Genomic DNA, 24,032 nt, shown 5'->3' on the forward strand with positions numbered 1-24,032 from the left:
GCCCAGTCAGAACCAATTATGCTCCTGTGACCAACTTAGGTCAGCATCCAGAGAGGTGCAGGATCTGTTGTGTCGCTCTTTCCAGGACCCATGACCGCAACTTGGTTCCCAAGCTCATTTGGCTTGCCAGATCCCTTTTACAGAAAAAAAGAAAAATCACCCAGTGCCCCTGGAGCCCTCCTCTTTTAAGTAAATAAACAGAAAGTGCTACCCAACTGCACCCAGGGCTGCTGCCACCGTGAGTAGAATCACCCTCTGTAGAAGATCATGTGAGAACTCAAGTGCCAAGCAGTCAGCTGGCACATGTTCTCCCCTGGCAAGGAGGATAGAGGCAGTGAGATGGGGCCCTACCACCTGGGAAGATCCTAGTATAGGGGAGGAAGGTAAGTTAGGGAGCACTCAGAGCTCAGGGGGGAGATGGGCGTAGAGCGGGGACAAGATGAGCCTGAGAGAGTCTGTCATGAGTGGGGATGTGGGAGCTCAGGACACCACCTAGGCTGGAGGTTGAGAAGTACAGTGAGCAGATTTTAATGACCCCTTCTTATCTACCAGGTAGAACCCACCAACTGTCTCCTTAGAAAGGAGAGTAAGCATAAGCACTGGTTGGAGAGTCCAGCTTAAACAGTGCCCCAGGATTGTGGCTGCTGGTCTTGAAGAATAAGGATATATGTATTTGACTGCTCCAGGAGAGAGTCAGAGTTTCCATGCCCCACTCACTTGCAACACAATGGTCTGTTCCCTCTTTTCTGAGATACCCTGGACTCACTGCTCCCTCGCCTCTCACCTTCACTATTATGACAGCCCAGCCATCACTTTCCTGGCTTTCTACCACCCTGTGAGCCTTTGATGGTTCCTTTCCATCTTAGCACAAAATCCAGATCCTTCCCATGACAAAATTGCTGCACATGCAAACTTGTCTCAAGGCCCCTTCCCTAACCCTACTCCACCTCGATCCTGGTCCTTTCCTCAGCCTCTCACTGAGTCCAGCTCTTCCCACAGGCTCACACAGGACTCCAAGCAGCCTTACCTAACTCCACTCAGTCTTTCTCCCCTCTCATCTTCCTGCCTGAAACTTGGAATGTTCTTAAAGCACAAAGCCCCTCTCTGTATGTCCCACACTGGTGCAAGACTGCAGACATTTGTGAAGTCTTGAGAAAACCAGAAGGACCTGATACAAGACATTCTTGACACCCTGAAAGTAGAGGGGATGGGGCTGTTTGACTTGGAAAAGGAAACCACCCAAATGGGAACCTATAGGCATGTTCTCTACTCTTTGGGTTGAAGAATATAAGACAACAGATTATCTTCACCATCCCATTAGGAGAGAGAATCTTTGCATCATATAGACATGGATAAAGAGATCTGAATCAGATGGTAGCAATCAGGGCTGCTAGGAACAGAAGCCCAAAGATCACTGGGTCCCACATTCCCTCCCAGCCTCGTACAGTGCAGAGACCTGTCTCTCTCTAGCCCCGCTGCCCTCCTCCATTTCCTACCTCCCTAATTCGCCAGCATGGAACCTTCCTCAGCCTCTATCCTGCCATGACAATGTCCATTCCAGCAGCTAGATCAACGTTAGCATCACACAACTACGCATCCCTGTCACCCACTTTTAGAAACTCTTCAACGCCTACAATTCCCCAGGATGAACCACAATACCCGGAGGATAGGAAAGGTATGAGACCATTTGGAGTTGGCACCAGACAAAGCTGCTTAGCTTCTGGGCTTTCTCTTCTCATCTTCTGGTCCTCAGCATGAAGCTACTAGCAGATGTGATCAAAGACTGAATTCTTTTTCTGGAATGTTCCTTGTCTGCCCAAGTTTGGGCCTTGTGCACTTGTATCCTCCAAATACCATTCCCTGTGGGCCTGATAGACCTGCTGGAATCTGTCCTTAGAAGTCCCTCAGGTGTCACCAATGTCAGGGGTTTCTCCTACTCTCCAGCTAGGCTTGGGAGCTGCCCTGGGCTATGTGCTGCCACTGTCCTTGCCATTGAGCTTGCCACTATGACTTTCCCTGCCTGGTGAGAGAAGGACCATGTGGAGACCCACCTCCTAGGCTAGCAAATGGTGTGTGTTTAGTAAATATTGGTGAAAGGCAGGACTGAAAACTCGTTCAGAGAATGCAATTGTGTTGAAATCAGCTTCCTAGAACATTCATTTATTCAACAAGTAAACAAATAAGGAAAATGGAGAGAAAACAAGCAGAGGCGAGGTGGAGAGAAACTTCTGTGGGTCCCTGGGGACCAGAGAGCTGAGAGTCTACATGTGGCTGGGAAAATCGGCCCCATGCCCACAGGGACTTCTGTGTATTGGAGCGTGAAGAAGGCGCCTGATCATCCCGCACTTCACCAGATGTGTCTAGTGTTGCCATGGTGTCTCCCAGAATTGGCCAGATGTGCTGTGAACATCTTTGGAAAACATCAGGGGACCCCAGAGACTATTGCCCAGAAAGAGTTCATACTCAGAAAAGAGACATGCAGAGGCTCTTTTGGGACCCCAACTTGTGCAGGATGGGTGGGAGGGATGTGTCAGGGACTCTGAGACACAGATAAGAACTGTCTACCTGTGCTTGATGCTATGGTGTCTCCCCAAAAGCCCCTGCCTGCACCCTGACTCTGTTGCTCCCTCCTAGGTGATCAAGCTTGCCTTTGAGGAATTTGACTTGGAGAGAGGCTATGACACCCTGACAGTTGGGGATGGAGGGCAGGACGGGGACCAGAAAACTGTCCTCTACATGTAAGTTAAACAGACTGTAAAGCATGCGAGATTGCTGGGGACCTGCCACAGGGATGGGGACTCAGTTATGGTCCTAGTTTCAGCTACCCTTCCTGAGCCTCTCTGCTCTGGCCCAAGAAAGTGGGTGCTGTCCACCCTGCCCACCCCCATTATTTTCCAGGGATTTGTAGGAAATGTCAGAGCTACCTCTTAGGAAGCAGGAGAAAGCAAGATTTGAGTGTGAGCTTGGGCACTCCCCATGCTTTCTCTGAAGAGCATCTTCATGCATTTTCATGCATCTCTGAAAAGCCTGTTTGTGGCACTATGCAGTTTGGTCTCAGTGTCCTGTATGTCTACAGTGTGATTCAGATAGACCCCAGAATCATGCACTAGCTGCCCCCTCCATAAAGACTCAGAACTCTGTGGAACATGGATCCTTACCAAGACTTTGGACATAGAGAACTGGTGGCCATATTTTCTTGAGCCAAGAAAAGCTGAGGGAAACTCAAGGGAAAAGATCTGATCATAGTGTCCTGAGATTCTGCCATACAGTAGGCTGTGCTCTTGGAGAGACCCTAGAGCTCACCCCTCTTGGAAGCAGGAAGACTCCTTTCAAAATAGGTGTCCCAGCTTTAAAAACCTGAAGCTTGTTCATCTTCCCTGCCAGGAAAGTTCTTTCTAGGCCAACATTCATGATATCTGAGCTTCAGAGAAATGCATGTGACTAAACCAGGCACGTCTGCTATTTAGAGGAAAAGCAGAAGCCTTAACCTTCACTCCGAGATATGAGCCAGCCCTGGCTTGGCCTGAGACCTGAAAGGCTCTCATTCAAGCCTTTTAGTACTGTCATAGAGAACAGATTAGAGTCCCCATGGACTTGTCCCCAGATTTGTCTTGGTGGTTGCTCTTGGAATACTGATCCTCTCCTTAGTTAAGTCAACTCTTTCTATGAATCGTAACATCATCCAAGCTCCAAGACTCCCAGGTGGAGTAAAGATTCCACTTCATTCATCTCATTGCCCGCTCCTAATCTCACTCCCCAGTTGCACTGGTGACTGGCCTGGTCCCAGGGAAGTAGGAAGTCAGGTTCCCTCTAGAAACTCAAGTTGTACTGTGACCTCCCACAGATGGGACTTCTGAAAAGCAACTACCCTGTTGTTCTCTTTTTATCTTGCCATCTGTATGGTGGGGATTAGCCACTCCTATCTCAGTGGGTAACTGAGCCTCTTGGCCACTATGGTTAGATCAGTCTCTCCCATGGTTCAACTTTCTCCTTTGTGAGAACTTTATGCTGGGTGATGGATGCACTTTAGCCTTCAATTTCTGCTAGAAGAGAAGGAAGAAGAAATGGCTGGATTCCCTTGAGAAAAGGGTCTTACATGTCTCTTCTACAGTAAGTTCACACAAACCATCCAAGATTGCTGGAGAAATCTGATTCCCTCTTTGTGTCCCTGAGCCATTGAGGCCACATACTTCTGAGCCTTGGGTTTGGGTATTGCACTCGCAAGCAAGGTTCCACCCATGACTGAGAAGAGGAGTTCTCCCAGCACATGGAGCATATATCCCTGAGCTTCAGCACTAGGAACCCTGTGGGGCTCAAAGTTTTCCTAGAGTGAGCTCACTTCTGCATATGTATTTAGTGCTCATATGTCAGTATTCAGCCTGTTGGGGGGTCCATGGTAGGGTGCACACCTCTAAATCTCTCCCTTTTGCCAGCCTGACAGGTACGTCAGTCCCAGATCTCATTGTCAGCACCCACCATCAGATGTGGCTCCTCTTCCAGACAGACAGCAGTGGCAGCTCCCTCGGATTCAAGGCTTCTTATGAAGGTAACTGCTCTTGAACTTCCAAGGAACTGGATGAACCTGCTCCCAATCATATGCTACTTGGGGGCTGGGGGTGCAACCAGCTGTCTCTCAGCTCACTCTGCACTGGCAACCTCTCCAAGCCCAGCCCCAGCCTCCTCTGTCTGCTAGGTCTCCCGGGGAGATATGAGGATTCTTGGGGATATAGCTTTAGAATTGTGGGGCCTTCGGCACCAGACACACACATCTGTTCTACTCCTCAGTTCCAACCTGCCTTTAAAGCTTTGCTGTCAGCAGCTTCCCAAGCAGCCTGATTGAGTGTCACAGTGATGAGGGCTGCATACCCAGACCATCCACCACACATACACATATGCACATTTGTGTACATGCACACAAATGTGTACATATACTCTCTCTCTCTCAGACTGAAGATCAAGGTGTCTATGAGGGTGACCTTCCTATGCTAGATCTTGTAAGCCAGCTTGCAAGAGTGGATTTGTAGTCAAACAGACGTTTAAAAGCTGAAAAGCACTGCCTTATCTCATTCAAAGCTGACAACTGTCCATGGCTGCTCTTTGTTAGATGAGGGATCTGAGAATCAGGAGGGTGAAGTCGCCTATTCTGGGTTACACAGAAGTTCAGGATCTGGCAAAATGCTCTCTCTCTCTCTCTCTCTCTCTCTCTCTGTCTCTCTCTATCTCTCTCTTCTCTCTTTCCTCTCTCTCCTCTCTCTTTTTTTCTCTTTCTTTCTTTCTCTCTCTCCCTCTTTCTCCCTCCCCTTCTTCCTCTCTCCCTCTCTCTCCCTCCCTTTCTCTCTTTCTCCCTCCAAAGCTCTGATTTGCCCCCTACACTAAGGGTTCCCCAAAGTGACCGAATTTCAATTCCCTATAAAACCTTTTAGAAGCCAAATCCTTGATTCAGTCTGATGGATCAAATTTTCTGAGCCTGAGTCCAGGTGGTTGGCCCACATTTTTAGATCTTCTGTTCCTTTCACTTAGCCAGAACTGATTGGACTCCTGCACCATGTTTAGTATTGGGATCACAACAGACAAAGTGATATAAAAGCCCAAGTCCTGGGTTTGACTACTGATCCTGTAGTGATCAGGGAAGTGGGATGCCTGTATGTCAAAGACAAGGCCTGCCCACAAGGACTTCTTACATGTGTGTGCAGGGGAGAGGTGTGCGAAGAGGGTAGGACTTGGGAATTGGACCCAGCTGGCTTATGCATCCCAGCAATTCCAGCTGTGAATCCTCTGCCATCAGAACTCAGCTTTGCCTCCCTAATAAAAAGAGCTTATCATGCACCCATTTGTGACAGTGGATATGGCTTGTGCAGAGAGCGGCTTCTTCAAGCCTGGATGTCAGTGTGTCTCACAACACCCCCTCCCTCTGCACTGGCCCTCTTTTTCTGGTATCTTATGCTTGTGTGATTTTTTTTGGTGCTGGGCCAACATTTCACCCTAACCCCCACCTTCTCCCTGACTACCCAGGCTATCAGAAGACTTAGTGAGGATTTATTGTCCATAAAAGCGATGGGATGAGTCTGATACAGGGATGGTCCTTCAGGCCTGGCCCACACTCTATGCTCAGAAGAGCAGGTAGGATTTAAGGATGAAGACTTATACAGGGTACAGTTATTCCCTTCCCAATGCCCTCTCAGTCCCCTTTCACCCACTCTACCTGCCTTTCAGTGATTCTCCTCTGGCCCCATAGACTTGTGGCAGAGTAAGCTAGTTTGTTAGGGGCTTCTGCTGCCTCTGGTGGGCTTCCCTGCTATTCCCTGCTTATCTCTGAAGCTAGGTCTGTCTGTGAAGAGGGAATGATGATGTGAAGACCTAAGAGAGATGGCCCAGGTGACTGACATAGAATTCCTTCACTGCTCCCCAGCTCCCCAGCCTTCATCAGCTGGCTAGCACCCCAGTGCCTGCTGACCTGCATGCAAGACAGATTTCTTAGCTCAGGAAAAGAAGGGGGTGGAACAGGTGTTCTCTACATGAAAAAGGCATTGGTCCACACACTCCCATCATCTTTAATGACTTGCACCCTGATTTAAGGGGAAACACACACTTTCTCGGGCCAGGCAGGTCACACTGTAGTGTCTTGCAAGCACTCTGCTCACTTTTTTCTCTCTCTTCTTTCCTCTCTATGCTCTCTCCCCCTTCTCTCTCTCTCTCTCTCTCTCTTTCTCTCTCTCTCTCTCTCTCACACACACACACACACACACACACACACATATACACACATTCATAAAATGTTGGTACCCCTGTGTAGGAAAAATTTATTTCCCAGAGTCCTCAAAGCCTCAAAACTCAGTTCCCCTCCATGGGGGCCGCCAGCTGTAGGAAGTACATTCACAGTTGCAATTGCTTTGCTTCCCAGTAGAACAAGAAATATTTAAGGAACAGGCAATTAGCACATATCAGAAACATTATAAAATTACATACAACTTGCTAACAAGTTTTAGCCTCATTCTGGTTGTCTCTTGGCTTCCCTGGCCTTTTAATGCTAAATTGGGGAGGTTGGCCCCAGGGAAGCAGGAGTTGGGATCTGGCCTGGAGCTTTGGGGGAGGCAAGGGTGGCAATGCTGCAGAAAAGGTGCCCAAGTATGAAGGATCTTGTGTGTAAAAGAAGGTGATCTGGGCAGTCAGCACCCTCCAAAACCTACTCTGTAGGGCATGTGCCATTCAGAATCAGAGTCATGAGGAAAATAAATTGCCTTCACCTAGGTCATAGCCTGAGTTCATTACAGCAGAAGAAGAGAAGGTGGGAATTACCCTGATTGGGAGCAGCATAAAAAGCTCATGGAGGAGCTGGCTGCTGAGATGGGCTTCAGAATAAAGAAGCTAGTCTGGCATTCCTGAGTGAGGGTAGGGGCTGGTTCTAAAAGCTGCGTGTGGAAGGGGCTAGAGACAACTGTGCACCTAAAGGCTCTGGAGGGAGAAGACAGCCCTGCTTGCAAAATCCTCACTTCCCTTCTCAGGAACTCAGCTCTGCTGATAGATCTGGTGGGCTTCCTGTAAGAAAGGGTGGTGGAGGCAGATTTGAAGGGAGGCCAAGGGCAGGAGACCAGAACACTGACTGACACCATGACTTTCCAGTATTGCCTCTCCTCCCACTGCAAGGACTGTGTTACTGGCTTTCTCAGCTGCCTTTTATTTTAGTCCCAGAAGTTGAGTGGCCCAAACCCTCCCACTTCCAGCCTGGAATTGCAACAGGAACATTCCTATAGCATTCTATGAGCTCCTATGATACTTCAGACACTCCCAGGTATACCTAAAGACATTCTTGGGTACATCTAGAGGTAGCAAAACTACCTTCTTCAAGAAAAGTCAGCAAGATCTTTTCTTCACTGAAATATGGCCTAGCCCCCTGGGATTGGGAATAAGGTTGAAGGACAGAATTTGGCAGAAAGTGGTTTGTCAGTGAAACACTTCCTAACCACACAGACTTTTGAAGATGGTAAACTCCAGTTTGGGATGAAAACAGAATGCCTGGAGGCAACCAAGATGTTCTGTATGTCCCTCTTCACCACTTTTGGCCTGTGATGTGTCATTGCAGTGAGCAGAGGAAGGAGACAGGAGGGCAGAAAGTTGCCCTCATCATTCATACATACTGAATTATCATCCCATTGGGGTAAATTTGGTGCAAAGAGATGTACAAGTGCCCAGAAGTAAGTGGAAGAACCTTCTTTTTTTTTTTTCTTTTTTTTTTTTTTTTGGTTTTTGGGCCACACCCTGTGACGCTCAGGGGTTACTCCTGGCTATGCGCTCAGAAGTTGCTCCTGGCTTCTTGGGGGATCATATGGGACGCCGGGGGATCGAACCGCGGTCTGTCCTAGGCTAGCGCAGGCAAGGCAGGCACCTTACCTCCAGTGCCACCGCCCGGTCCTTGGAAGAACCTTCTTATTTGATTCTGTGCTCAGAAGTAGGAGAGCATGGCACATGGCATAGTTTGCATATAGCAAATAGTAGCTGGGTACATGCACAGAGCAGAGTTCTCTGTGCTCAGGCACTGTGTTGAGTGTGGAATTCACAGAGACTGATGATGCATAATCAATGCCTGCCTTCTTCCGGCATCCACTCCAGGACCTAAGAACCCAGAAGGAAGGAAAGAAGTCAGCCTGGAAAAAAGGAGAGAAGGGTTTGGTGCAGGGCTGGTGAATCCATTTTTCCCTGATGCTCAACCAGAGCTTTCTGTCCCCTTCTGCTTTCTAAACCCCACTGTCTGGAGCAGTGATTGAGCAAAGGAAGGATGGATGCTTACAGAGGACAGTTGGGGCTCTGAAGGGAAGCTGAGGAAGAAAAGAAAAAGGGCCCTCTCTAAGCTGAGCTGAACTGAGCTGTCGGGAGGGCTGCTTTGAGGAGGTGACTCCAGCTGGGCCGGGTAGCATGTGGCATCATTGTAAGGGTGGGGAGAGAAGAAGCCATGACTCAGGCTGAGGGAACAGGGATCTGTGAAAGAACAAATCAAAGGCTGCAGGCTGCTCCCCAGGCCTGGACCCCCTCCTGTCTCTATTCAGCACTGCCCTTCATCATCAGAATATGGATTTATCAGATACATGATGCAGTTTCTTCTTCACAGACCTTGGTCATGAAAGACAACTCCAATATAATGTTAGACAGGAGAAAACCCGGGGAGAAGACAGCGAGGTGGCTGACAGATGAGAGAAATCAAAGAGCTGGAGAGGGAAAGCGAAAGCCTGGAGCAGCAGAGCCCAGCCCGCACATGGCCTGGATCTCCCAGCTTGCTATGGGTCAGCAAAAGGAGAAAAAGAGAGAAATGCTCATGAAATGGAAATTACATTAAATGATAAAGGAAACTACCTGCATGACCCTTTCCCAGTCAACACTGGCTTTAAATTTGTAATTCTGAGCCCTAACATCAGACTCTATCAGCAGCTGACCAGAGGGTCAAGTTTTAGTGCCTTAAGGCCAGGAGGCGTGCACAGGGAACCCTCTACAGGAATGCAAGGCCTTGTACCCGTGCTCCCAGTAGGCACTGGTGCTAGGCTTGCAGAAAAGGGCCAAACCAGGACAAGTGGTGTTGGAGGGATAGAGTCAGTCTCCACCCACTCCAAGGCCATCTTAAAAGGAACTTCTGAATATTTCAGACATCCCACTTACATTCCCCCCTCTTCCTCCAGTCAGTTCTAGTGCTGGTTCCTCACCCTTATTACTTTCTTTCATCTCTTTATCAGATGATTCCTTCTGCCTGACTTCCCCTTTAGTCACCTTAGTGAGAGAGTTTCCTGAATCTATGAGACTTATCACCCTGCCTAGTCAGCCAGTCTCTGCTCTGCAGATACCCATCTCTGCACTTTCCCATCAGTGACCTCTGCATCTCCTCCCAAAGCTTTGCCATCACCAGTTCTTGGCTATCTTAATTCCTTTTATATTGACCTCTCTCCCTTCTGCCAGACCTGGTCCTGCTGTGCTCCCTGGAAACATGGCTTCATAAGTCCTGGGTTGGAGACCTTGTCCCTCAGCTCCCTAACTTATTCCTATGCCTCTGCTCATAGTCCTTCCCTTGGCCCACATGTCCCCCTCTTTGCCTGTTTCCTTTAGCACAAGCCTGTAGCTAATACCTGACCACCTTTTAACAGTATCTTCAGCTTCTTGTCCTTCTAGTTCTCCAAAGCCAGCCCCGTACACACACATGCAATCATTCCTGCTGTCCCTTTTTCTATTCCAACATGAACCCCTTACCAATAGCTCTGGAGAGCCCCCCTGCTCTATTCCTCAGTGACCTTTGATGGTGCCATCTTCACCCTCTGTGGGCCCATAGCATTTGGCAACCTGTGTATACTTGGTTTCCTCTTCCCCATGGCAATGACTTCATACATGTGTGTTAGTATTATATCCTGTGACTGTGCCTGCTTGTCAGAAAAACCTGTCCTTTCCCCACCTCTCCTAGGAGAACAACTGGTGATATCACAGGCTCCCATAAACCTCTATCCTCACCTGGAAGCCCACTGTCATCACCCCTTATTTCCTCTCTCTGGGGATCAGAAGGTTCCTGGACTCTAGGACCAACACTCCACATTATAAGGTTCTGCATCTTTAATCCTCTAACCCCAGGCTGTTTTTTTTTTACCATTTATCCACCTAATTTTCTATTTGCTATTTAATCTCATGCACCCCCTCTTTCTCTTCTCTAATATCTTTAAATATGGTCCATTTTCTTTCACATTACAAATGTTTTTAAACTAACCTCCATCATTGCTTAACACTCATAAATTTCCGTGTAAGCCATAATCCCCCTCCCCTGCCCATCTCCTCTGTTTTTGCAGCCAGGAAATGTTGCAAAATTTATTTTTGCAGAATTTCTTCAAAATATTTTTCCAGAGCACTGTTCTTGGCCACAGCTTTACACTCAGTCTTCCCCAAGTCAGCATTATGCTGTGGAAACCACATTCTCCTTTTTTGAACTGTATTTTGATCTTACCTAAGCTTCCCTCAGCATTTGCCACTGGTTCTCTCCTCCTTGCCCTCTCTCTTCCCTTCGTGTGAGACCTCATCTTCCCCTGACTTCAATCTGGGGTTCTGCCGAGTCTGACAGTTTTCTTGACACTTCTGGGTCTGCTCCAAGTCTTCTCCCTCTCTCAGGATGGTCTCATCCTTCTGGGCAGCTTCCACAATCTACAAACCCAATCCCAGATTCTGGACCAGAGACTTCAGATTCTGAGTTTAGAATCAATGAGCTTAGAATCCCTGCCTGGAGCCATCATGGTTAAAGTCCGTGGGTGGGGAGGGGCACTGTCCTGCCTTTGGGGCTTCCAAGTGCAAGGCCACAGCATCAGTCAAGATAGAACTCTGCATCTCCTTTGTCTTTACTCTCCACTGGACCCTGTCTTTCTCATTTGTAGATCTCTCAGATTTTTCTACCATTTCCATCTTGAGTACTACCCAGACAAGAAGCCCTTGAATATCTCCTCATAATTGGGAGCCTCCCACAAGAATGGATGTGCCAGAGAAGCGGAGATATGTCTGCCTGCTTCTCTCTTTGGCACCCCAGAGCCTGCACAGTGCTTCATACTAACTAGAATGAATAAGTGATCTCTACCTCCAACATTGCTGCCCTTAAGACCCATCTCCAGGCAATAGGCAGAGCAAGCTTTGTAAACACATGCTGGAAAGTGCCCATGAGAAGGAAATGGTTCCCAGGCTCCTCCTTTAGTGTTCTCTTTCACAGGCTAGCTCTGCTGATTGCTTCCACACCTCCACATCCATTCTGATAGAGGGCAGCCTGGCACCATGGCTGCAAACCCTGGAACCAACTTATCTGCATTTGTGTCTTAGAGTTTCTGCTTTTATGCTCTCTCTTCATGCCTCAGTTTTCTTAGCTTTCAGATTGAGATCAGAGGACCTGGCTCACATGGTGGCCATCAGAATGAGTGAGTCATTAGATAATATGCACTGACAGATCCTAACAGGCATGCAAACTATGAGTTATTGGAACAGAAGTTACCTTGGCAGGATAGTTAGCATTACTACTGCCATTATTACCTCAGTTTCCCCTGAATCTCTAAATGGGTTCTTCTCTCACTTAAGGGGCCCTTCCTCTCCTCACTTACTCCTATATATCTTGTTCAAGTTTTATTGAGACATAATTGACAGAACACTGTGTCAGCAGGCTGCACACTCCACCCCTACCAGTTAGGAGCATATAACCCCAACCACTCATCCTGTCTCCTCACTCCCAGAAACTACAAGTCTACTCTATTTTTAGGTTTTTTGAAATTCCACATGTTAATGTCACCGTACACATTTGCTTTTCTCTGATTTATTTCATTTAATACACTGCCCTTATATTTGATCTACACCATTGCAAACAGCAGAATTTCTTTGATTTGTATGTCTGAATGATATACGTGTGTGTGCCTATATGTCGCGTGTTATTTATCTACTTCTCAATTTATAGATAATTAAGTTGTTTCCATGTCTTGGATGTGGTAAACAATGTGGTAAGCTCCTACAGAGCCCTCAGGCCTGTAGATATCATCTCATCTCCTCCAAGAAGCCTTCTTAACTGCAGAGCTGGGAAAAGGGGAAAAGTGAGCAAGATACTCACCTTGGGGATAAAATTAAGGATGGCGGGAGACAGCAATAATTGAATTGAAAGTATTTTCACAGACTATTTTAAAAATTGATGACTATTAAATTTCCAAGGACAAGAATCCATAGGGTAAAAACCCTGAGGTGCTCCATGGGAGGTGCAGCCCACAGGAGGCAGAAATAGGCCTCCTCAGAAAAGAAATTGTACCTTTGGCCTGCTGAGCTTGGGAAAGTGTCAAGGAATTTGCTTGATTGTTCCAGGACCTTCTCTCCCACATGCTGGATTCTTAGTGCTCACCTTGCCATCTGCTATGTCAGTCCTCCCTCTCTCCAGATTTGGCCACTACTCCCACCTCACTTCCTTCCTTGGAATTTGTTTCCCCCTCATTTTATTTCTTCCCCTTCCTAGCCCTCACAATACCAAACACAGGATGGATAGAAGGGAGTAAATTTGAAAGACCAGACTAAGATCTTATTTCCCAAGTCACCTGGATCCTAGCTGGCTATCCCAAGGGATAACCACCTGGGAGGCCTCCTGGTCCTTATCTGACTCACTAGCTCAAATCAAATGCAATTACAGAGCAGACTTAATGGGTTCTTTGTTTCATTGAACCCATTCATTGTTATTCTCCCAAACCAAATTCAAAAGTAATATTTGTGCAAGTGTTCCATTGTGGCACCAAAAAGACACCAATATTAATTTGGTTTGGGAAAAGGCAGACAACAAAGCAGACACTGGCTTCTCATTTTATGTCTGCTCTTAAGATATAGCAAGTGAGTGGGGCCAGAGAGATAGTATGGTGGGTAGGGCATTTACCTTGCACATATCCCACCTGGGTTCTATCCCCAGTATCCCATATAGTCGTCAAAGCAGCAGCAGGGGAAATTCCTGAGTGTAGAGTCAAGAGTAAGTACTGAGTATAGCCAGGCATGCCTCCAACAAAAGAAAAAATCTAGCAAGTAACATCAGTGATCCCAAAGCAGCACCTCATTGGCAAGGAAGTTTCTGAACTCAGGGTTTAGGACTCATGGGGTAGATTTCCCACAAAGAATATAGACCTTCCTTCCCTGAATGAAAATATCTAATCTCCTAGAACTTGTTCACAGACCTGCACCTCCGTCACTGGAGAATTGTGAGGCCCCCTTTGCCTAGCTTTGCCATGTTGACATGGCACATTGTTGTGAACTTCTCATTAGCTTTCGTCTTTCCTGTTCCCTCTGAGTACCAGCTCAGACACAGGGCAACTGTGTGGTCTTCCAGCTTTGAGAGAGGTATGAATCACCTTTATCTCTGTTTTCTCTCTCTCTTCCTGTCTTTCAGAGATTGAGCAGGGCAGCTGCGGCGATCCTGGAGTCCCTGCCTACGGCCGGAGGGAAGGCTCCCGGTTTCATCACGGGGACACACTGACATTTGAATGCCAACCTGCCTTTGAGCTGGTGGGGCAGAAGGCAATCACGTGCCAAAAGAATAACCAGTGGTCGGCTAAGAAGCCAGGCTGTGTGTGTAAGTGAGCAGGGAGGAGGCTGCTTTGGGCTCTTCACCAAGAAGTAGGGGCCCATTTCCCAGCCAATATAGGGACCCCCCCCCCATTCTTGGGAAGTTCACAGACAGTAACAGCTTTATTCTGGTTCGTTTTGCCAGTGTTTCCCTGACTTGGGCCTCTTTTCTGGAAGTATTGTGGACTACCATACAGATTGTTCTTAACATTTAGGGGCCTCTTTAATACCATCTTACCCTGACTGATGATCCCTAAAAGCCCAGATGAGGCCCCCAAGACACGCCTCCTCAAGTTCATACTCTGACATTTCCTCCTCACTCTTGATGCAACAATGACACTGTTCATACAATCCAGGGCAGACGCTTTGGCAAAATGTTAAGACTACAGATTCTACCAACTTCTGGGTACTGTGAAAAAACAGGACTTTGCCAGGATATGAGATATTTCCTCAAATTGCTTATTACATTGGGTTTTGGAAGTCTTGGGGGTCAAGCTCTCCTTGAATTGTTGGATTTTGAAAGGTTTTGAATTCTCTGTTCTATCGAGATAACATAGAAGTCCTTCTTTTCTCTTGGATGGTTGTGATCATGCTTTCTGGTGCAATACTTGATGTCTTGGGTATCGCTGGAACTGGCCAGTGTGAGAGGAGGTGGTGAAGGAAAGCTTGGTCACCATTGAGAAATCAAAGGTTCCAGATTCTTCAGGATGTCACTTCTGTCAATCTTTACTCCCCCACCCCACCTTCTCCATTTCTTTCATCTGCTTCTTTCAGAAAAGGCAAATTGTCCAACTTTCTGATTCGTTTGTGGTTTTATTAGGCCTCTGAATTCTGTCAGTTTGAGATATGTGACTCCTTGGGGATAAGTTCTTAGGGGAGAGACTAACCTGGAGACTATCTGGGAATATCAATGATGACTGATAGTTTGATGTATGGGTTGGTGAGTTGTGTATGTCATAGTGATTATACTTGGGGGGTGGCAGAAACCTGGAGGCCCCAAGCAGTGATTCTGAGTGCCAATGGAAATTGAAGATGCATTGATGCTTGGGTCCTGCTGGTGATGCTCAAGAGTCATACCTGAGGGTGCTTGAGAGCCACACCTGACAATATTTAGAGACCACATGCTGCCAGGGATCAAGCCAAGGTCAACTGCACACTAGGCTCCATACTATTTCTTCAAGCCCTGCGGCACTCAGAGGTTACTCCTTGCTCTGCACTCAGAAATAGCCCATGGCAGTTCCCACCTTTTTCATAGATTCTTGGGACATGGATTACTTTCTTTTACCACATATTCTCATGTGTTTCTATAAAACAAAGTGGGAAGGAATAAAGGCTGAGAGCCAGGGGCCAAGTGGTCTCAGATGTATTGGTGGGTAAATAAATAAAGATAGAACTAAATATCCAAGCCAAAATCAACAATAATAGAATCAAGGGACCTAAACTTTAACCATCTAAACTTAAAGGGGCCTGTTAAAGGCCAGGGGGCAAAGGATGGTGATATAGGATGCACTCTGGATTCATTGGTGGAGGGAGGTTGACACTGGTGGTGGGAATGACCCTGATTCATTGTACATCTGAAAATTTCAAATATGAAGAACTCTAGATCACAAGTATTTCAATAAAATAAAAAAAAAGAAAGAAAAAGAAATCACCCAGGGCCACATCACCCAGGGCCAGAATGATAGCACAGCAGTAGGACATTTGCCTTGTACTCAGATGACCAAAGACAGACCTCAGTTAAATCCCCAGTGTCCCATATGGTCCCCCAAGCCAGGAGGAATTTCTGAGTATATAGCCAGCCAGGAGTAACTCCCGAGCGTCACTGGGTGTGGCCCAAAAAACAAAACAAAAATAAAAAAAGAAATCACCCCTGGTGGGCTCAGAGGACCATATGGGATGCCTGGAATCAAACCTGGGTTTGAACCAAATTCGTCTCGAGTCAGCTGCATGCAAGGCAAACGCCCTACTACTGTGCAATCACTCTGGCCCAATGATTATACTTTTTAAAAAATCTTTTTGGTTTGGCAAAGCATTTTTGATGACTTGTGAATTTATGTAAAAAATTCTTGCAGGGGTTTAAAGATCAAATCACTCTTAAATACACATTAAACAAGTGACCCTTGCATGAAATCTACCATTCTCTGGGGCTTGCTGTGATTAAAATACAGTATTCAAGAGCTCACTGGAAACCAAGCATACCAGAAGAAATGCTTAGATTAGCAGGTAGTGAGTATCCCAAGGGCAGGCAGGAATCCCACCCAGGCAAGAGGGGTAGATCAGTGAAGTCCTACTAGAGAGACTATAAGAAGGGACTCAGAAGTTAAAGCCACAGACTGAGAATCCTATGAAATATGGGGGGCTGAATCTCTCTAATCCATCTATTTAAAAAGGTGAAGAGGCTGGAAAGATCATCTGGAGAAGAGAACTGGTGGAAATGGATTCAGCCAACAACTTAGAGTCAGGTCACATTTCACTGCTCCTGAAGCTGAGAGTTGGGGTAGAAAATGCTACCAAGGCAGTGGCGCTATCAACTGTTCCAAGAAGTTACACAACTGTTGATTCTTAGGAATATTCTTAGAAAACATTTTTGGAGGCCAGAGCAGTAGTACAGTGGGTAGAGCATTTGCCTTGCACAAGGACAATCAGGTTCAATTTCCAGCATCCCATATGGTCCCCTGACTCTGCCCAGAGTGATTCCTGAGTGTTGAGCCAGGAGTAGCCATTGAGCACCGCAGGGTATGACCCAAAAACTGAATAAAAAAAAATTTTAAAAAGAAAATTTTCTGATGGGAAAAGGCTGTTCAAGTATTACCCCTAGAAATCAACCCAATCATTGGTGACCAATAGCCAAAGAGAAATCAAAGCTGACTTTACAGTGTGGAGGGGGACTCCTGTAGTTTTACACCAGGAAAGCAGTCTGAGGTGTCTGAAACAGGTACGCTGGAGTCAGGTTGCTATTCGTTCCCCTGTACTCAGAGTCTATCGAGCCTGGCATTCCACCACCTAGAATTTCTTGCTTATTGTACTATAAGGGCATAGGTTGAGTCCTGGATGCTGTCAGTGTGGGGTGCAAGAGAACAGCTGGCCCTGTACCTTTGTACCATACAGCAAGGCCACATATATATCTTGTGAAAATATAAGACTGATATCTGTTATTCTCTGTCCTGCCTCCCAAGTGGATCTCAGTGTCCTGAGCTGAGACCCAGGGTCTCTCATTCCAATTGACATGAAAGCATGAGGAGAACTCAGGGACACTGAAATATCTGGACTCTGGTTTCTTAGTGCCAGCTCAGCTTCTGAGCCATGGCCAGGGCGTCTCTCGGGGAACATCAGTGGACTGACTGATCAGTTTAGTAAGGTCTCGCTCCACCGGAGTTCTCAGCATTCTAAGTCTCTATGAGCATATTTACAGAAAACTCTGCCAAGGACCACCTTCATGTTCACCGCTGCTTGAAAACCACTCAAAAGTGAGTCATTGACAGAGCAAGTAAGTCGAACTTGAAGGAATAATATGTAACTTTGGTGCTCTTCCTCTGGCTCCTGACCAAATCTATCATGGCATGTGATATTAGAAAAGGAGCAATATCTCTAAGAGTCTATAAAACAATTAAAATATGCAGCTGGTCTCTGTTAGGCTGTAGTAAAGTGTGTGTGTGTGTGTGTGTGTGTGTGAGTGTGTGTGTACCTTCAAAACCTCTATCAAAGGCCATTTACCACATAGACTCATAGTAAATATTCCTGCAATACTTAGAAATGATGCTGTTCTTTTCCCTTATGATATAGAAGGTAATCATGGAAACATTTTCTTGGCACAAGCTTCGTGGAACAATTGTCCAAAGAAGCACAGAGCAGAGCATTGTCTGGTCTTGAAATATTTTCTTCCAAACTGCTCCTCATAGGGAATTGCCCTATTGAGACTCCACAAAGCCACTCTTCCCTTCATGTTCCAAAACATTTTCTATAGCCAGCAGAGACTACAGAATCATTTCATTGGTTTTTGAGCTGCCCTCACCATAATTGACAATGCTCAATAGATGGCCCTATTTTATCTATGCTTTTAAAAAGATGATGATGTTCCTCACAGTGAAAAGCATTTTGAAAGAAAATATGGAGCCAGCTTCTTACCTTTTATTATATCTTCCTCCTTGGCTAACTCATATTTCTGAGGATCTCTGCTCAAAATCAGTGGGAAGTCTGACTACTTTCCCTTCATTCAACAATATTTACCTGTTTTCCACCTGTACCCATTACCAGGCACTGGATTCAGAGTTATTCAGTCTCTGCCTAGAAAATCTGCTCAACTTGGTATCCTGGTGAGAAATTTTCAGCCCTGTTTCATATACTCTTCACCTTCCTAGAAGTTCTAAAGTTTCACTCCCTTCTTTAAAATAGAATCGTGATACTTCTCCATATGATCATGTTGTCCGGTTACTAGTTCACAATAAGAGATACAATGGGAAGGAAAATACAAATAACTCTTATGGTGGTTTGCACAATAGTTGATGCTTTGTTGACAGGCTAGCAGAATACTTCACACTTCATAAGGAAGCCAAGAAAGCAATTATCAGTCCATTAGCAGCCACTTTCCAAAGAAGTTTCAAAACAGCCTCCACCAGAGATATGCCAAGACATATAAACCTAAGGCTTCCTTTCGCCATTTTAGAAACCACCAGGAGAAGGTGTGAATCCTAATTGCTCAGTTTCTAATGTATGTGTGTAGGTGTGAAATGTGAATCTAGGCTTGCTGGGAGATACATGATGTAAGTTAAAAACTAGCTGCCAAACCTCGAGATACCCCAGGAAGGAAAAGTGGGTGCTCAGAGACAATATGTAGAGGATGTGGGACAGGCAGGGCTTGGAGCAGTGGAGAAATGTAAGAGATTGTCCCATGAAGCAATGGTAGGGACTGTTACTGTCCCCCCCAAAAAAACCTCCCCATCATATAGCCATCCCCATACATAACCAGTTATAGATCAAGCAGTGGTTTCCATTCTAGGTTTATCAGGAATCTCTGCCCTAGCATTGCATTTTGGATCAAAAATTAGTTTTTGTTGGGATTGGTGATAGCTGTGCATTGCAGAATGTTTTAACATCATCCATGTCCTATATAGAAACTGATAGTATGTTGGTACATGCATACTCACAGACACACATTCAGTTGTGAAAACCCATAAAGCTTTAGACTGGACCAAGTATCCTCAGAGGAAAACCACCCAAAATTAAGAACTGGTAGAATTAAAATCTTGTCAAATTCTAATTGTGAAAGCATCTATGTGTTTTCATTTTGAAGAGGCTCTGATTAAAGCCTATATTGTTGAAAGCATGGGGGGAAGGAAATAGGATGCCAATATCTATTAATGTTTAATGTTTCTGGTAAAATGTGAACCATCCCTACAATTTTATGGAATACTTCTTCTCTCATTTCAAATGTAAACTAGCATAGAGAGGATAAAACCATTAAATGATGGAGTGGAATTCAATCTGAACTAACAGAACAGGCTCCCACCCCATACCCTCCTCTCTCCATTTTGCGATATTTTTCAAATGCAAGTTGGCAGGAAAAGAGTAAGGATATGTTAAGACAAAAAATATAAGGCCAGAGGACAGAAGCAAACTGTTGTTTGTATTACTACTATGAAGTAATAGGGATTGACTAGAGTTAAATTCCTGAAGGCTAACTCAATGGCCCTTGTTGGACCTGTACCAGAATTGTACATCAATTTTTCCATGAATATCATGCCTCTTTCCAATCTTTACCTCTTCTCAATCCTTCTATCCATTCACCCATCTTTGATTTATTGAGCATCAATTATGTGAAAGTAAGCTGCATAAGATAATATGGCTGCTCTTTGTAAAATATGGGCTGAAGGTTCTTTGGAGATTTCTGCTTAGATTTTTGTAGAGTTTTACATGCTCTATAAATGTGCTGTAACTATCTGGAGCAATATCTAGAGCCCAAAGACCTACACTTAACTCAAACTGTAAATCAATTAAAGGTTTGAATAAACTAAATATTCATAAGTTCACTCCCCTATGCCAGACTTAACTTTTGAATTTGGTCATCCTTTGTTGTTGTCTTTGTTCTGTAAGATCACAGATTTCATGTTGTCTTAAAGTAAATATGCCATCTCCCATTATGTTTTAAAATTCATATATGGTGCATATCTGACCTACTGGTACATGTCTTTCATAGTTATTATTCTTGATATCTATATGCTTTCAGTAAATGGACCATGATTTTGTCAATAACTATGTTCAATTACTTTAAGTCTGTGACATTCTCATGCTTATGACTTTATTTCTTCTTTCAAATTATTTCCATAGAATAAATTTCCAGCTGTGAGGTTTAGAGCTGTCACATAAACATTTTTGTTTCCTGAGTATATTCTTATATTACTCCCAAATTATATTTTGCTCATTAATAATGTCAGTAACAAAAGCTTTAAGATTAAAAATAAGATACCATGCACCTTTCCCATGCATAAACATAGCATATATCGTCTTTATGCTTGTCTATATTCACCTTTGAAATAGGAACTTTATAGGTTTCTTCCTGCAGATCACATATAGTGCTAATAACCTTGATCAGCTTCATTAAGCCTCAAGTATTTGTGTGGCCTTTTAAAAACTGCTAACATAATAGGTGTGAGTGGAATGTGTCTCAGCAGCACATTGTTGTCAACTTCTGCAAAGTGCCAAATGTTATGATAAGTGTTGTAAAGACAGAGATGAATAGGGCACAGCCCTTGACCTCAAAGAGCTTGCTCTAAGGTGGAGATAGACATAATTATGTAAATTAAAGTAAGCTCCTGTAATGCAAAAGAAACACAAAATAGCACTTTTAGTTCTTTAGGGCTGGGGAAACAATGCAAAGGACTAAAGCCCTTGTTTGACTTGCACAGGGCCTAGGTTTAATTCCTAGCTCTGCCTGGACATCTATAGACTGCTGGATATAGCCTTGTTTCCCTCAGCACCTTGGGAAGTGCCACAAAATTCAAAATGTAGTTCTTTCATGCTGAAATGCTGTTGTGCAGAGGCATTTCAGGTCTCCTCTATGAAGGTTCTTCCCCGGATTCTCGAATTCATGTAAAGTGGCCAGTAGTACAGTGAACAGCAGAATGATGACCTTGATTTGACCTATCACTTATATCATCATTGGGCCTAAATGGTGGAAGGACAATGAGGCAGGGGAGAAGTCCTGTTGGAAAAAGAGATTCAATATATTGATTTCTGAGCGATACCTTAGGGTTTGGGTCTGTATGGGGATGGGGTGAAGAGGAGGCTATTGAACATACACATTCATACAAATGCTTACTACATGCATGATGCTTTACTGGGCATGTGGCTTCCACTGTTCCTACCAGGACTGGATGCTGCCAAATGAATGAAGGAAGGGAGGTGGAGACAGGCAATTCCTTTAGGCTGGAACCATAACTCTATTGGGGCAGAGGATGAAAGTCAAAGTTTCCCAAGACATGTACAGACCCTGTCTTCAGTTGTTCATAGGTGGGGTCTGGTGTATCAGTGACCTGAAGGAAGGACTGGAATTTGTGATCCTCTGTCATGACTGTTTATGCTGATGGGGGCTGTTAATACCCAACTGGTTTTTTCTAACTGGAAGGTGCACTTTCAAGATTGCAGATTGAAACTCTTTGTGGAATTTGATAGACAGATTTTTCCCAACCTCATGTTTTCTTTTTCATAATTTTGTTCTGCTATTTTGCATTGTAGTGTTGTTTCACAGTTTTTTTATGTAGACAAATCTCTCAATATTTGTGATTTCTTTTCAAAACTGACAAAGTTATCATTCTGCCACAGAGCTGAGAAACAGTTTGTTCTATTTTTGGTTATTTGTCAGTAATTTGACTTTTTTAAATATAGCTTGCTAATCCATCTGGAGTTGATTTAGATGAATTAGAATATTGTCCAAACTTTCACAGAGTTTTCCAACCCACTTTATTAAGTAATTCAGTTCCCTTTGTTGATGTCAGAGAAATGAATTATTTTATCACATACCAAATCCGCAAATGTAGTTAAGTCTATTTCTTGAGTCACCACTTTGTTCTGCTGCTCTATTTCTACTTAGCACCGGTACTGAATAATTTTAATTGTTGTTTTATACTATGTTCTAATATCTAGCAGGGCTGGAAACTATTCTTTCCTCTCTTAATTATTTTCTCTTTCAGAATATTCATTGTTATTCTCATCTGTTTGTTGTTGAAGATTAATTTTAGAATCATTTTGTTAGAGAAAAAAATCCTGTTGGGATTTTGTGTGTGCACTTCGATTAAACTCTAAATTAACTTGAGAAAAATAGGCATTTTTATAATATGCAGCCTTCCTATCCAGGTGCATGGCAGGTCACTCTCTTTGTTGGTGTGTTTTTCTTAATATAAGGGCATTGTGGATATCTTCATATAGGTCATGGATGTGGCTAGCTACCTTTCTTTCAAAGCAGTTGGTTCTTATGTCTGTTCCTCTCCCACCTTGTCTTTCCTCTCCTCTGCAGCAAGAAGCAGATTCCCACCTATCCATGTTTGAACCCTAGAGTGATAGGATTTTCCCAACTGCCCCATGCCAAATGACATCCATTCTTTTGACCTGGAAAATGTAACCACCATACCTCCATTATTAGACAGTGCTTTTTTTCTTTTTTTAATTTTAATATCTTCATTTAAACATCTTGATTACAAATATGATTGTAATTGGGTTTCAGTCATGTAAAGAACACCCCCCTTCACCAGTGCAACATTCCAATCACCAATAGACAGTGCTTTTTTCAAGTGTTGGAAACCAGAACTGAAAAATGCTGGTTCAAAAGCATCAGAAATAGGTGGGGATAGTATACTGGGACCTGCTTTGATCAAGGGCAGGACTTATTATAAGGCTAATGTGGGCTTCCTCTGCTTGAGGTAACTTCTCTTCATTTCTCTGGGCTTCCTTGGAGGTCCCATTAACCCATGGGGGACCTAGGGGAAGAAGTAGAGAACCTGGGGATTGTTGTGGTTCAGATTTGTTTTTCGGACCAATTTCTGGAAATGAAAAACCAGCATGTACTGTTATCCTTACCCCATCTTCAAGAGCCTAAATTTGAAAATCTGCCAGCTCTGGGTGCTAGTGATTTGCAGAGCTAGAGGCACCTGCTCTAGCAATTAACCTCCAAGAACACAAAGGGCCATTGACTTGGCCTGGAAGTCTGGTACTTGAGCAGAATCCCAGTCCCTATATTGGGATAAATTGTGGGGCTGAGATTGGAAAGGAGGGTCCTGAATTCTGGTGAGCCCATAAATATACATGGCTTCTCCCAAGTCTATCAGTTGCTGCCTCTATGAAACCTCACACAAGAATATTCTATTCTTGTATATGCAAGAAAGGGAGGTTTGGGGGGTGATTTCTGAGGTTTCTGATTCCTGAACAGGAAGACAACCTTGGAGATGTGGACCTGTGATGTTTGTGGCCATATCCTATGGTTATATATGACACCACCATGAGGGTAGAGATACTGAAGCTGCTATTGCTCAGCTGTCATTATGATAATGATGACAGCCTTCTCGGCTACAATCTTGACTCATGTAGGGATGAGGAATGGTGTGCAATTGCCCAGTGAATAACTTCATGGTATAATGCCTGTCTTATGTTTCTTTTATATGCAGCAAAATATTGGGGCTAAGGAGGGAGTGGCTACTCTACACCTGGCCCCAGTCTCAGGACTGGAGGGGGGGAGAGTGTAAGAAGATGATTCTAGATTAACTCTTTGTTTTCTTTTGCAAGAGCTCTTTCCCTACCATAGTCATCACAAAGATTTACTATAAAGCAGTATTAAAATTATTGAGAACAGTTACACTAGCATTCAGGGGGCAAAGGAGGGAGATATGGGACACATGCTGGGAAAAGGGGTAGAGGGAAGACAACCCTGGTGGTGGGAATGGCCTGATTCATTGTCACTATGTACCTTAAAT

General features: G+C 44.7%; 1 protein-coding gene across 1 annotated transcript in view; it reads left to right on the forward strand.

The window, feature by feature from the left end:
- CSMD2 (CUB and Sushi multiple domains 2) overlaps window positions 1-24,032 on the forward strand; it is a 638,485-nt gene that overhangs the window by 342,402 nt on the left and 272,051 nt on the right. The window contains exons 11-13 of the mRNA XM_049775147.1: window positions 2,635-2,738; window positions 4,434-4,546; window positions 13,898-14,080. Coding sequence (XP_049631104.1) covers window positions 2,635-2,738; window positions 4,434-4,546; window positions 13,898-14,080 — 400 coding nt within the window. The remainder of the gene's footprint in view (window positions 1-2,634; window positions 2,739-4,433; window positions 4,547-13,897; window positions 14,081-24,032) is intronic.

Source organism: Suncus etruscus, chromosome 6 (genome assembly GCF_024139225.1).
Source record: "Suncus etruscus isolate mSunEtr1 chromosome 6, mSunEtr1.pri.cur, whole genome shotgun sequence".
NCBI classification, from domain to species: domain Eukaryota; kingdom Metazoa; phylum Chordata; class Mammalia; order Eulipotyphla; family Soricidae; genus Suncus; species Suncus etruscus.